This window comes from Staurois parvus, unplaced genomic scaffold (genome assembly GCF_062004578.1).
Source record: "Staurois parvus isolate SC_StPar_1 unplaced genomic scaffold, SC_StPar_1.0 ptg000031l, whole genome shotgun sequence".
NCBI lineage: Eukaryota > Metazoa > Chordata > Amphibia > Anura > Ranidae > Staurois > Staurois parvus.
Genome location: NW_028317827.1, coordinates 15,413,614 through 15,428,095, shown reverse-complemented (window position 1 = coordinate 15,428,095; position 14,482 = coordinate 15,413,614). Strand labels below are relative to the sequence as shown.

The window sequence follows — 14,482 nt, the reverse complement described above, 5'->3', positions numbered from 1 at the left end:
GTGTTAGTAGATGGCAATGGAAGTCATGGTTTAATATAAGTATATTACTCATTTTTACTAAATTCTTTTTTTGGTGTGTCCTAGTATGTTTACATAGAGAGGGGTACAGAATAATAGGATCTTCAACCCCTAGCAGTAAAGCACATAGTGCTTGCCCAGAGATCATGCATCAATTAAAAACTGCCCTTCACAATGCTGTAACATACTCTATTCTTCATAGCTTCTTATGAAACTGCATTGTTTCTTTACTTGCATAACAATTTACTAGAAACATTACATACTACTTGTCTGCCAATATATAATATTTCATGCAGTTTTTAAATCATATGCAAACCATGTGTGCTGTGAGTGCAATTAGTATGCAAACATATGCAAATGCGTTGTTGTTTTTACCTCAATTTTCAATTCCATTCTACTTTCAGCACAGTAGTCAATGTTAATCACAAACACACACAGTAAGTCAGTAAAGAAGAGGCCTTTAGGAAAAAACAGAGAAGAAGCAGTAGTAACTATACTAGCGGGTAATAAAATGTTAGTTTTGAGCCACAATTTGTATTTCAACTGAACTGCAAATGACTTCATGCACAGACTGTAAATTTTAATTTGTTAATGGTGCCTCAAACTGGTCATGCCAATTTACCAGTAACATATTCTTCCTGATGATAGCTGCTTGTCATTTCAGAAGTATCTGAGACGGTATAACCGAGACTCTTAAATACTCTTTCACTTTCTTCCCAGGTTTTCTGAAAATTCTTCAATATTTCCTCTGGAGATTCAGCAGTGGAAATGTCAAGCATGTGACCTGATATGACATCTTCATATGTTGGAGGAGCATGTTTGAATTCGAAACCTGGTTTTACACCTTCAGGGTTCCATGGTGCCCTTGATCTAGTCACCTTGCTTTCCATCTTGTCAACACCAGAAATTTGGGATATTGTCTCAGAATGCATTGCTGGTTTAAATAAATGCTCATTGCTCTCTTCTTGACTGCTCACAAACATATGCTTGGATGTGTTCTCTCTGTGGTCTTTAAGCTGCTTTATTGGAACTGTTCTAGATTTCACTGTTGAAGAAACATCAGAAGCTGATTTTTGACTTTCCTTTTGCTGTGTCTTTTTTTGTCCAGTTTGTGTTCTGAAACGAGAATTTACACTTTCCGTTTGGCCTGCTGTTTGCACTTTTCTTGAACTGTCTGTACTTGATCTCTTATTTGTTTCATCTCTCATGTAAACATTTTTAGCTTTTGGTTCAAATGTGTGTTCTGCAGGAATATTGTTTTTCTGTGAGATTGATACCACATCCAAACTATCCAGGTCTGGGCCCAGCCACTTTGGAATGTGCTTTGGATCACGTTGAGAGAGTGCTTGATGCATTTCAGATATTCTTGCTTCTTCATAAATTTCTGTGCGGTCTTCCACTGTGCTGACTGTCACTTCACCTAAAGGTACCGGTGTGGTACTTACAGAGCCTGTGGTGTGGCTCTCTATTTTAAGCTGTCTTCTTAAAGTTGAGGGAGAATGTACAATCTCGCATCTTTTTTCTGCCACTACTGGAATAGGAGTGACAGCTCGATGTGTTGTTGTTCCTTGGGATAACTTTGCAGTGGTGTCTTTGAGTTTTGCAAGCTGCTCTGTACGATTCTTTTGGGGAGATGGAGAAGGAGTTGGAGTTGTTTTGGCTGTTGCAGTACGCTTTGGTGGGAGTGGTACCGTGACTGGTTCTTTTGTGGAAGCAGAAGTGCATGGAACTCTGTCTTTTTGTGGGGATTCTGTACGCCTTACAGTGGATTCTATAGTTATGTAAGTAGGTGATGGTGATCGCATCCTCAGCAAAGGAGAACAAGCTCTGATATCAGATTGCTTCATATCAGTTGGCAACCTACTGAAATCATTGCTGATCTTTCTTTGTCTACTTGCCACGTCAACTTTTTTGGAAACTGTGCTAACTTCCTTCTGTGATACCCCACTTGGGGAATGGGTTTCATTGTTACTTTTTGCAAATGTGGAAGTTCGTATAGCTGCCTTGATAGTGCCTTCAAAGGATGAATGCATGTCCTTTGCATGTTTCTTAATGTAGGACATTTGCTCCGTAATTCCTTCCATATTGTTGGAAGCGGCCTGGTGTGCCAAGTCTTCCTTCTTTTCAGCACTGATTAACCAAGAAGGAACAATGCTTAGAAATGTTTTAAAAGTGTTTATATTCAGAGTTTGTGGTTCTGTTTCAAATTTTTTGGCACTTGACAATGTCTTTTGCAACTCTTCACATTTTCTGAGATACTCTATTACATTCACTTGCTCCTGTGATTCTGAAGATATGTGGGTTTTAAGGCTTTCAGTTACTTCTATTGCTTCTCTAACTTGCTTTCCTGCAGCAACATTTTGGACAGTGGAAACATGTTCTTTCAGCATTTCTTTTGGAAGTGGTGGTGGAAGTGAGGTTTGTTGATGATGAATTTGAAATTGTTGGATACTTTTTGATTTAGATGCATTGGCATTAACACTAGCAACATTCTGGTTGATTACAGTATCACTTTTAACCTGTTCTTTCTTAATCTGTAACTTTCGTTGGAATTTTGGTGATTCTATGTGTTTGGTTATTTTGCTGCCACTGCCAAGATCATCACTTTGCTGTTTTCTTCTTACATTTACATTAGACACAGCTTGTACATTGTTAATGCTTTGTACTTGCTTCTGCTCTGAAGTTTGAGAAACTGATTGGGTATTTAACTCTTGGCGCAGATGATTATCTGTTGAATGTATACTTTGTTGATGGTCATTTAATTTTTGCTTCATCACAACAGATGTATTGTCAATGTGTTTCATACTTCCTGTTGTGTTTACCAATTTGGCAGTCATTTTGGACTTTTCTATTTCTAGACTTTGGTTCTCATTTGCAGGTTGTAGGTCAAATGGCTTGGCTGTTTGCATCTGATTCATCTGTATTGATTTTTCCAACTTGTCCATAGATTCTTGCTTGGTTGCCTGTTCTGTTGTTGTGGATTCCTTAACAACATTTAAATGCTGCAGTTGCTTCATTTGAGTTTCAGTTGATAATGTTTGCACTTCTGGAGCTTTCATGTTGACTGCTGAGGAAGCAGCCATTCCCTGAACAGAATTATGATGATTTATATTGTATGAAGTGTCTTTTGCATCTTCTTGGCTTTTCATATGAGTTAGATCTTCAGCTGGTGTCCCTATAATTTTAGATTGCTCTTCTGATATACATTTGACTGTTTCTGACTCTGCTGTGGCCTGCTTTATAGAAATTTCAGTACCTGATGTTACAATAATTTGGGATACAGCCCTGCCCTTGTTTTTTCCCATTTCTTCCCTTTGTTGGCGGTATTTTTCTTCAGCCATCATTAGGGGAGTCTTAAATTTCCTAATGTATGTTTTAGGTTTTGGGATAGGAGTTTCAGCTTGAAAAGCTGGAGACAGTCTAGGAGGAAAGAACACCTTTCTTTTAGGTTTTATTGCTTGTTCATGAATTATTTCCATCTCACGGTCACATGCCAGTTGATCCAAGTCATGTTCACTCAACTGAGCCATGGTAACATTTTGCGATTGCACTGAAGTTGTTTCAGCTGATACAGAGAGCATAGTTTCATTACTTTGATTAAGAGTGTTCATTTTTAAAGACTCGGTTAAACTGATTGGTGCTGGAGATATTCTTGGTGAAAACAAAATTTGTTTCTTTGGTTTTAAGGATTCTTCATGAATTCTTTTTAATTCTTGTTCACATGTTACTTGATCACAGTCTTGAACTTTAGCTTGAGAGGTGTTTAAGCTTTGTTTGTGAACTAAAGTACATGTATTAGCTTCTATTTTAGAATGATTAGTTGGGGTATCTGTTTTCAGTGCTGGAGATATACTTGGCGAAGATAGTACATCCTTCTTGGCATTTAAAGCCACTTTGCTGAATGTTTCAAAATCATGATTACTTGCTGTTTGTTCAGAGCGCTTAGAATGGGATTGGGTCATACCAGCTTTTTGTTCTTGTGCCAAAACTGTAGATTTCTTGGTAAAGCTTTGATGTTCATTAACCCTTGAAGATGCATTGACCCCTGTTTTAGACTGAAAGACAGGCAGCTTTGACTTTGGTAGAACTTCGTGTGCTCTTTTCTCCACATAGTTTGTTGCCTGTTCTTTCTCAGTATAGTTTTGTGCTATCTCTGAGTGCTTTGCACAATATCTATTAGAAAAAATCTTTGATTCTTTTTTGCTTTTGCCTGACTGCTCATGAGTGGGCATATAACTTACTTTTTTACTGACTACTTCTTTAGTTTGTTCTTTGTATTGCATCATAAGCGGTGAGGTTTCAGGGGGAAGTGGTAGCAAGTCATTGTCTATTTTATCCACAACAGGAGGTGGTGGTGAAGGATAATACTCAGGCTCATCAGTGCCTTTAAATAACAAATAGGCTGGCAATGGAGGTGGGGGTGGTGGAGGTGGTGGGGGTGGTGTAGGTGCCAAAGGAGGCTCTGATATAGGAGTATGTGGCAAAGGTGGAGGAGGAGGGAAGAAGATTTCAGGTTTTTTTCTTTCTTTTATTACTTTCGAATTAAGATTATAGTTATTCACAAGACTTTTATTTGTAACAGTTTTACTTGTTTCGTTGTTCTCACGGGTGGATTTTCTAGTTGCATGCATGTTATCATTATTTTCATTTTGTTCTGGTAATGCAATACCACCTTCAAACATTAATGCATTGCCTACAATTTCTATGTTGTTATTTATGGAATCTAAATCTTGTGCTTGCTGAGTATCCAAAACATTGTCCAAAGCCATTCTTCTTGACTGCTGCTGTAGCTGTTGATTTGTTACTTGTTTGTGAACATGTTCTGATGTTTGGTAGCTGGTTCTATTAATCATATTGATAGCGCTGGATTTGGAAGTATTGATATTGGATGACAGTTTTGCTTTTTGCATTACTTTGTTTTGATTGATTAGATCTGTTGGCATTTTTTCTGTCTGTCCCTTGCTAAATCCTTGAGCCAAATATTTTTTTTCTTCACATATTAGTTGTGCAGCTTGAGCATCGGAGAATGTGTTATGTTTTTTCCAGGATTTGTTGGCTACAGACTTTTGCTCTTTATCAATCCTAGACACTGTAACTTTGCTATCCAATTTTTGTTCAGAGGCACCATGAATTTGTCTGTTATCAGGTAATACATTGGAAGTTTCGATAGCTTTTGGTTGGAGTGTCTTAATATTTTTTTGACTGCTGTGATCAATAACCTCCTGGGTTAACGTATTAATGTTTTGCTGATTCATATGATGAAATTCATTTGATGTCTGTTGGTCATCAAATTCTATATCAATCAGTTTACCAACGGAAACTTCCCGTTTGCTTGAGACTTGAGTTTTTTCGGCAGACTGCAAAAATGTCTTGATTGTGTCTTTAACATTTCCTTCAGTACTTGCTCTTCGTTGAGTTGTCTGGGATGAAGGCTGCAGCAATGTCTTCATGGTTTCTTTTACATCACCTTGAATGCTGACTTGATGCTGGACATGTCTCTTTTCAGCAGATGAGTCCATTAGGCTTTGCATGGTTGCACTGATGTCTCCTTTGATTACATTTTCTTTCTCGGTTTTATTCATTGACTGCTGTGCTTCTTTTAAAGATTTTAATGTTGCCTCAAGGTTGCCATGAATAACATCTTCTTTAACTAACTCAGTTTTAAGTTTTACTGCTTTTTCTAGAGAATCAATAGTTCCCTGAATGTCACCAGGGACAACATCTGGTTTTTCTGTATCTCTCACTTGGTGAACGGATTCTGTAAGGGACTTAAGTGTTGCAGGAAGGTCAGCTTTAATAATCTCTTCTTTTTCTACAACCACAGTCTGATTGATGGCTTGGTTAAGCGAATTTAGGGTTGCCTTCAAATCTCCCCGTATGATATCTTCTTTACTTGCATCAAAAGATTTATTTACTGGCTCAGTCATTAAAACCTTAACTGTATTGTACACATCCCCAGGGATGATATCTGTTTCATCAACAGTTCTCTCAATTTGGTACTGCTGTTTTTTTAGCAACAATTTGGTAGCCTCAACATCAACTCCTATAATTTCATCTGTGTGCTCAAAAGTAGTTTCATCTGAGACACCCTGTAGTCGCTTTAGATAGTCTAAAGCTCCAGATTCAATGCAAGTAGTAAAAAACTGGACATTGCCTCTTTCCATGTCATCAATTTTAACTCTCTCTGGTCTCTCACTTGTCATGGCAGATGACTTTAAATTATAAATTGCACGTTTTACATCTCCACTTACCACTTCATCACGCTCATAATCACCTTTGTCATTCTTGTTAAGAAGAGAATATACAGTCATTTTTATATCCCCTTTCTCACTTTCTTGAATGAGTATTCCTTTCTTCCCAAGGTCTTTATGTGAGAGAAGGCTTTTGATAGCTTCTTGTACATCTCCTCCAATAACTTCTTCCCTGTTTGCCTGTACATCAATGGATCTGTTCAGCAATTGTGATTTTGTCAAGGAGACATTTCCCTTTTCTTCATCATTTAAAAGAATCATTCTTTCTGTAGAAGAGTTTTGGGACAATAAGTTCATCATTATATTCTGAAGATTGCCATTTATAACTTCTGTCTTTTCTATTTCTGGACTTTGTTGGTTCATGAGCTGGTATTTGGCCATGCGGACATCACCAATTTCATCAGCTTCTAAAATAATCCCTTGAGACTTCACCAGTTTGTGGCTGTATAGTTCTTTTAATGTTTCTTGGATACTCTTTCCAATAATAACCTCTCTTTCTGTCTTGTGCTCATTGAACTCGTATAAAGGTGTTGTTTCAAAGAGCCAGGTTGTGGTCCTGACATCAGCTTGTGGAATTTCTTCCTTCAGTGTGTCTTCAACACTTTCATCCCTTACTTGGATTGAGTCTAAACTCTGATTTTCAAAGAGGAAGACAGCTTCTTGAACATCCCCTTTTTGTATGTCTTCCACTGTTACTGTTTTCATTTCGTTATAACCTTCTTCATGAAGTTCATCAAGAGTATGAGTTTCAAATAACCAAGTAGAGGTTTTAACATTGCCTTGTTTAATCTCACTGATGCTTACTGTTCTCACAGCCTGAGTGTTATTTTCCTTTTCAAAGAGTTCCCTGCTGCTTTTCACATCTCCACCTTCGATAGTTGAAATGGTACGTATATCTGACTTTGTGTGATCAGAAATTTTGTCTAATGGTTGGGTTTCAAACCGCCACCGCACAGCGTTAACATCTCCTTTCTGAATATCCTCTTGGGTAACAGCCCTTATAACAAATACATTATTGGTATCATTAAAAGAATCTAATGGTTTAGTCTCAAACAGCCACCTTGTTCCTCGAACCTTCCCATGAGACACCTCTTCTTTCTTTACTGTTGTTACTTCATGGTAATATCCTTCTTTATCTTGAATAGCATACAGGGGCTGTGTTTCAAACATCAGCGTATAATTTTTTACATCACCCTTTAATATTTCCTCCTCACCAACTGTCTTTGTCATTGTATCCTCAGAATATTCATCTTTTATCTGATCAAGTGAAAAGGTCTCAAAAATAAAACATCCTTTTCTTACATTTCCAGCTTGCACATCTGTGATGGCATAAGCGTCTTTGTTTTTCTCTTGGTTTTCGCTGATCTCATCAATAGAATGGTTTTCAAACAGCCACCTGCAATTTAAGACGTTGCCTCTTTGAAAGTCTTCAGATTTCATGCTTTTTATCTTTTGCAGCACCTCTTGTGAACTAGAACTGATTTCATCCAGAGGTTGGTTTTCAAAAATGTATTTCATACTTGAGACATCACCAGACTGGACATCAATTTCGACTACTCTCTTGAAGTCTTTTTTCTCTTCTCCTTGGATATGCTCTAAATTCTGAGTCTCAAAAAGGAAGCAAACTGTTTGCACATCCCTGCCTTCAATTTTCTCCCTTTGCAACTTTACTGACTTATCTGTTTCATCTTGTATTGTGTCAAGTGACTGAGTTTCAAAAAGCCAAGTACAGGTTTTAACATCTCCTTTTTGAATTTCTTCACTGGTTGTCATTTGTATCTGCTTGTCATAAAGATCTCCCATCTGCTGAGTTTCAAAAAGCCATTTACACATCTTGACATCACCTTTAACAATATCAGTTTTGCCTTCTCTTATAGTTTCTTCATCGGCATTGCCACATTTTATTGAATCCAGTGGCTGGGTTTCAAACAGCCATTTTCCTGTTTTGACATCTCCAGACTGTATTTCTTGAGAAGATATTCCCCTGATAACTTGGTAGTTCTCACCACTTTCTCCAAACTGATCAATTGGAATTGTTTCAAACATCCATTGGTAAGTTCTCACATCACCCCTCACAACTTCTTCTTGGCGGATAGTCTTGACCTCATGATAATGCCCATAACGATCTTTGATAGCATATAACGGTGTTGTTTCAAAAAGATTTTTGTTGATTTTTACAGCTCCCTTATTAACATCTTCAACTTGAATCTTATAGGAAGAATCATCAGTTTGCCAATTTTGACTCTCAAATGCACTTCTACAGGCAGTTACGTCTCCTTTGTGGATTTCATCAAGCATGACTGTTCGAATATATTCTTTCTTTTCCTCCCTTATTTGTTCAAGTGGCCTTGTTTCAAAAACCCATCTTTGATGACGAACATCTCCTCTTTCCTCCTCATTGGTAACCACTTTTTTAAGCTTGCCTACCTCAACATCCTCTTTAAGTTCATCCATTGGCACAGTTTCAAATAAATGTTTTGTGTTGCTCACATTTCCACCTATTATCTCTTGTCCCTCAAGAGGCCTTTCATTGGCATTGTCTTTCAATATATCCATTGGAAGGGTTTCAAAAAGCCAACATTTCTGGTACACATCTGCACCAATTATGGCTTCTTTTTGAGTAACAGTATCATCTTCTTCTTTAATGGAATCCAGAGGTTGTGTTTCAAATAGCCATTTTGCTTTTCCCACTTCACCTTTTACACTTTCTTCTATAGATATGCCTCTGACAACTTTGAGTTCATCTTGATTGATCATATCCAAAGGCTGAGTTTCAAACATCCAGCGGGCTGTTTTCACATCTCCCTTTTCAATGTCTTCCCTACAGACTGTTTTTATCTCAAGGACGTTCCCAGAGCGATCTTTTAGGACATATTTAGGTTCAGTCTCAAACTTTTTTACTGTTCTTTTAACATCTCCTTTAATCTCTTGGAGCTCTGATCTAAGTGTCAGCATGTTAATTTCATCAACACAAGAGAGCCTTCCATCTTTATATTGAGTTTCAAATAGGTATCTACCCGTTTTTACATCTCCTCCTTGAATGTCTTCAGATGCTTTTAGGATATCTGAATCATTTTCTTTGTAAAGTTTATTCAGTGCATCTAATGGCTGAGTTTCAAATAACCATGTAGCTGTTCGGACATCTCCTCTTGCCAAATCTGGAACCTTATCAGCATTTTCTGAAGAACTGGAGGTACCTGTACCAAGGGCATGAATTGGCTGTGTTTCAAACATCCAGGTTGCATACTTGACATCTCCACCAGCAATAATTTCTTGTTCACCAATACTTTTGATATGGCTTTGCTCAGGTGACTCCTCCTTAATGGAATCTAAAGGTTGATTTTCAAAGACCCACCGCATTGACTGCACTTCTCCCTTTAAAATCTCATCCCATTCTAAGTACTCTCTTTCTGGGCTGAGGCATTTCTGTGGACTTCCTGATGGGTGTTCAAACACATATTTTGCTTGTCGCACATCACCTTTTTGTTCAGACTGGCTGCTTACAATCTCAGAAACTTCAGTGACATATTCTTTTTGTAAGTTCTTTCTCACTTCTGGATGAATGTGCTTATATAAACGTTTCAACTCATATAAGTTCCTTTGTTTTGAGTACACATCTTTGGTTGTAGTAGGTGAGAGAGGTCTTTCAGGAGGGCTGGGAGGTTCTGGGGACTGGGAAAAATCTGCTATATCGGACGTTTCCAAAATATCTGGTGGAGGAGGAGGTGGGAACTCTTCTAAACTTCCAAAATGAACAGATTTAGTGCTAGAAGACTTTGAAGAACGTCCTGTTTTCAGTGCTGAACTCATCGAATCGTAGACATTGCTTGTTGAGCTACAGCTTTTGTCATTAACCACTGGCCACTCAAATTCTGGATGCTCATTATAGATCTTCAGGGGAGAAAATACATAGCTTTATTTTACCTGTACTATGTGCATACATTTGCTGCACAATATTGTTGTATATATTCTATCGATTATACCTATTTTTAGATATTGCTATGAAATAATTATATTTAAAACATTTTGTCAGTTGTTTGTAAAATAACAATTTGAAGTGATATACATGAAAATTTCCAAATTAATTCAGTTTTCAGATATTTTAAAATTAAAGTTGACAGTATTCTCTTGTATGTAACTATAGTGACTGACCCTTGCTTCTACTAAGAGAGCTACTAAGAGGAAGTCAGCTGTGTGCAGAAAAATATCCTCCTTCAGATTTAGAAAAGTATAAAAAAAATATTCAATTCTAATATTTCATGTGCTTTAAATACCTGTTGTTGATTTTCCCTTCTGAGATAGACTGAATATGTATAAATATAAATTTAATTATGTTAACACTGGAATTTTTTTTCATTGAAATACCGCAGAGCTATATGTGCCTATTCTGAATTTTTATACTAGTTATGTGTTTATCCCTGAGAAAGTCATGAACAACTACTGAGAAAATAGTATCAGTGGAAAGAACGATAATTTGTTAAATGAGAAAAGATAAGCTTGAAGCAGGGAAAATAATGAAGATAAAAATTCTAACCTTCAGAGATTTAAGCTTGAACACATATTTTAACTGGAGATGATATCACTTCAAAGACATATTATCCTGTTCTATTTTATGATATCAACAACATTGTTTTGCTTACTAGTATGACACATTTTATTAAGTTTTAAAAAAAAATTACCTTTGTATATTTCCCTTGTGAGGTGACACTTCCGCCAAAGCTAGTGCTTTTTTCCGTGAGAGATTTCTCAAATTGTTCCTTTAGAACTTGAGCAGAAACATTTGGAAGTTCTTGGTAACCTATAGAATAAAAATGTAATCAACAGAAATAAAGCAGTATTAACACCCCCCCTTCCCCAAAGCATGTATTGCAGCTTACCAATGCTTAAATATGGTGTCTGCATTAGTTTTCTTTTTATATGCTGGATGGAAAAGCAATGGAGACAACTTTGGACAGCAGTATTGTCAATCTGGGGAGATGCACTAGCCAGTTTGATGGACTTGTCTACATTAAAGCCAAACTCCAGCTAACAAAATTAAACAATTACAGCAGTTACAGTAACAGTTTTTTCTATTTGGGATAAAGGTTTTACATAAATGAAAAAAAAGCAGACTATTAAAAGTGGTTATAAAGCTTGACCATTTTTTACCTTAATGCATTCCTTGCATCAAGGTAAAAAAATGTTTAGGCATCAGTATCCCCCCTCCCCCCTTTTACTTACCTGTGCCCACATTCAATCCAGTGCTGTGCACATCTGGAGCATTCTCTTCCCTCAGTTCCATGTCTCACAGACTTTGCTGGGGCACTGGGAGCCATTTACAACCACTTAAAGCAACCCTGTGTAAAATTGTTTGTCTCAACCCTCTAGCTGCCAACTTTGCTGAACAGCTTGGTCTGTTAGGAAGTGGCAGAATCAACAGCTTGAAAATAAAGGGAAAAAAAACTTAAAAAAAGGAACCTAATGTAGCCACCTCATCTAAGAATTGGTAAGCTGCAATATAATAATTTTTTTTAGGGTTTCTCATTTTTAAAACCATTTTAAATATACAAAGTAGAAAAATGTTAAACAACACATGTTACATTTAAGTCTGTCAGTGATTCTAAAAACTTTCAACTTTCAGGACAAGCTTACACAGAATTAAATTGTAAAGCCCAAGGGATGTATCTGTAATGGAACTAATACTCTAAGTGGGGATAATTTGGAATAGTTGGAGGCTTAAAGCCAAATCCCTCATGCTCCAGACATGTACAGATAAACAGGTCCTTTGTGCATGGAAGGCAATTCTACATAAATGGATCTACCCAGAAACCCTACTATTTCTTTATTTATAGCTAAATCATCCTACTTTTTTCTCATGGAATGGGTGGAAGCCTCCCTGTATAAGGAAATACAGATTCACAATTTCTTCAACATTTGGGAAACTTTCATTCAAACCTTGCCTGTAGAAACTCAACAATCTATAATGAAATGCTTCCAACGTACTCAGCAGTATCTACTCAGACTCCTAGCCAATGATCCTACAATTGACATTTATGGCTCTCTTAAATTGAATTACAAATGTTAATCTAAAAATTGAGGCCTCCTCCTCTTCCCTTTGCTAACTACTAACTAGTCTGCCCGCTACCCATTCAAATATTTCTTAATGTAGACCACTAGACTCAGCACTGCTAGGTCTAACTCAACTTATACCAACATACAGTATATTGTCTTTGTTGATTAAACTTGTTGGCCAAATGTTGCAGCCATTGTTCTTGTTAATTGCATTCTCACAATAAAATGTAGTACAAAATAAAAAAAGGTACTTTGTACCAGAAAAAATAGCATAGTTCATATAGCCAGGCTTGACCAGGACAGTACAGTTATTACATTTCTTCAACACTTCTTATGAAAGCTGCCCATTATTGTGTCATGCTCCCCCTCCCCACCATCTTTCTTTCTAAAGTATGCTGCCTACACTTGATATTATAAAGATCCCTGGAGCTTCTTTTTCATTAGTGAAGGGCCAAACACCCCCCTGTTTGATTCGCGGTAGAACATTTGAACCTAATGAAAGTTCGACTGTGAACTTTGAACAGAGACAATTCGCATATGAGTATGCAGTAAGATATCACACAACTACTAAAACACTGCATGAGTTATATTATTAAGTCATGCGGTATTTTAGCAGTGGAAACCAGGGGCAGACTGATCATTTGGAAACTCGGGCACTGCCCGAGGGCCCGGGGTCAGTATTGGACCCATGAGATGCCCCTGGTACCTTTTTCATAGGCTTTTTTTGAGTTTGGGCAAGGACACAGGGGCCCCATGATCCCCTATTGCCAGGGGGGCCCCATGAGTTGTCAGTAGGGTTCCCAGCTGACAGCTGAATGTAAAAAAAACTGCCGGCAATTCAAATTTTTTTTTAAAAAGTCCTTTTAGGTCTGGTATGGGTTTTGAAAGGAAACCCCATGACAAACTTTTTTTTTAAATGGCGTGGGGGTCCCCTCCAAAATCCATACCAGACCCTTATTTGAGCATGCAGCCCAGAAGGTCAGGAAAAGGGGGGATGAATGAGCATCCCCCCCTTCCTGAACCATACCAGGCCACTTGCCCTCAACGTGGGGGGGGTGCTTTGGGGCAGGGGGGCCCATGTTGATGCGGAAAAGGGCCTCTTCCCCACCACCGTGACCAGTGGTTGTGGGGGTCTGCAGGTGGGGAGCTTATTGGAATCTGAAAGCCCCCTTTAACAAGGGGGCCCCCAAATCACACCCACCCCAAGTGAATGAGTACATGATACCGCTATTCACAAACAAAAAAAAAGTAGCATAAAAAATAACAGAAGACAGTCTTTGACAAGTCCTGTGGTCAGGTGCATTGCTTTGGCCAATCACAATGCACTGTCAGGGCGTAGTGCATTGTAGGGCACAGCGGGTGAACAGCCCACAGAAACGCCCTTAACGTTCATGTGTTCGCCGAACACACGAGCGGCCAATGTTCGAGTTGAACTTATGTCCGACTCAAACATCAAGCCCAGCCCTATGTTTCATCTATAGACTATGGAGCAGTTAAAACCAGGAGATTTTTTAAGTTTGTTGTTTTTATTTTCATCTGTGTCCCATTGGGAGGAACCTTCCTTCATTTCTTATCTTGTAGACACAACACTAATAGAAGTGTCCTCTTAAACATTTGTCACTGGAATACCTGCCCCCATTACAACATTTCACTACTACTACTATTCTTGAACTAACATTTTGGTTTAGCCCTCACTTTTAATTCCAGGGCCAGTAGTCACCAGGACAAACAGAAATGAATCTCCCAAATGGGGACAGAGAGAGAAATGAAAACCAGACCGGGTTCAAAGCCCCTTGCCACTCCTAAAGTGTTACTAATCCTAGGACCCTGCATTCACTATATTTGATCTCCCACAGTACACAGAACATGTAAATGCAATTATTGTAGTAAATATAAACTGCTAAATACCTTTTCTCATCAGCAGTATATAGCAGTCTTGTGACTTCTATCAGTGTCTGTATGAGCACTGGTTATTCTTGTAAGAGAAGTAATCATTCTCCTCTGACTGTCCTATGGGGCCTGACCCTCTGTCCAGACAGTGCTGATTGGCACTGTGCCGAACACATGCACCTTCCCAAAAAGAAAGCTCTCCATACACACCAAACTGAGCATGTGCAGAGTGTCTCCTAGGGCTTTCTATTATCAGCAGATAGATTGGGAAC

At 38.1% G+C, this 14,482-nt stretch overlaps 1 protein-coding gene across 1 annotated transcript in view; it reads right to left on the bottom strand.

The window, feature by feature from the left end:
- Window positions 1-14,482, bottom strand: part of XIRP2 (xin actin binding repeat containing 2) — a 181,161-nt gene that overhangs the window by 21,222 nt on the left and 145,457 nt on the right. The window contains exons 6-7 of the mRNA XM_089660274.1: window positions 10,949-11,067; window positions 641-10,160 (exon numbers count right to left, since the gene is read on the bottom strand). Coding sequence (XP_089516400.1) covers window positions 641-10,160; window positions 10,949-11,067 — 9,639 coding nt within the window. The remainder of the gene's footprint in view (window positions 1-640; window positions 10,161-10,948; window positions 11,068-14,482) is intronic.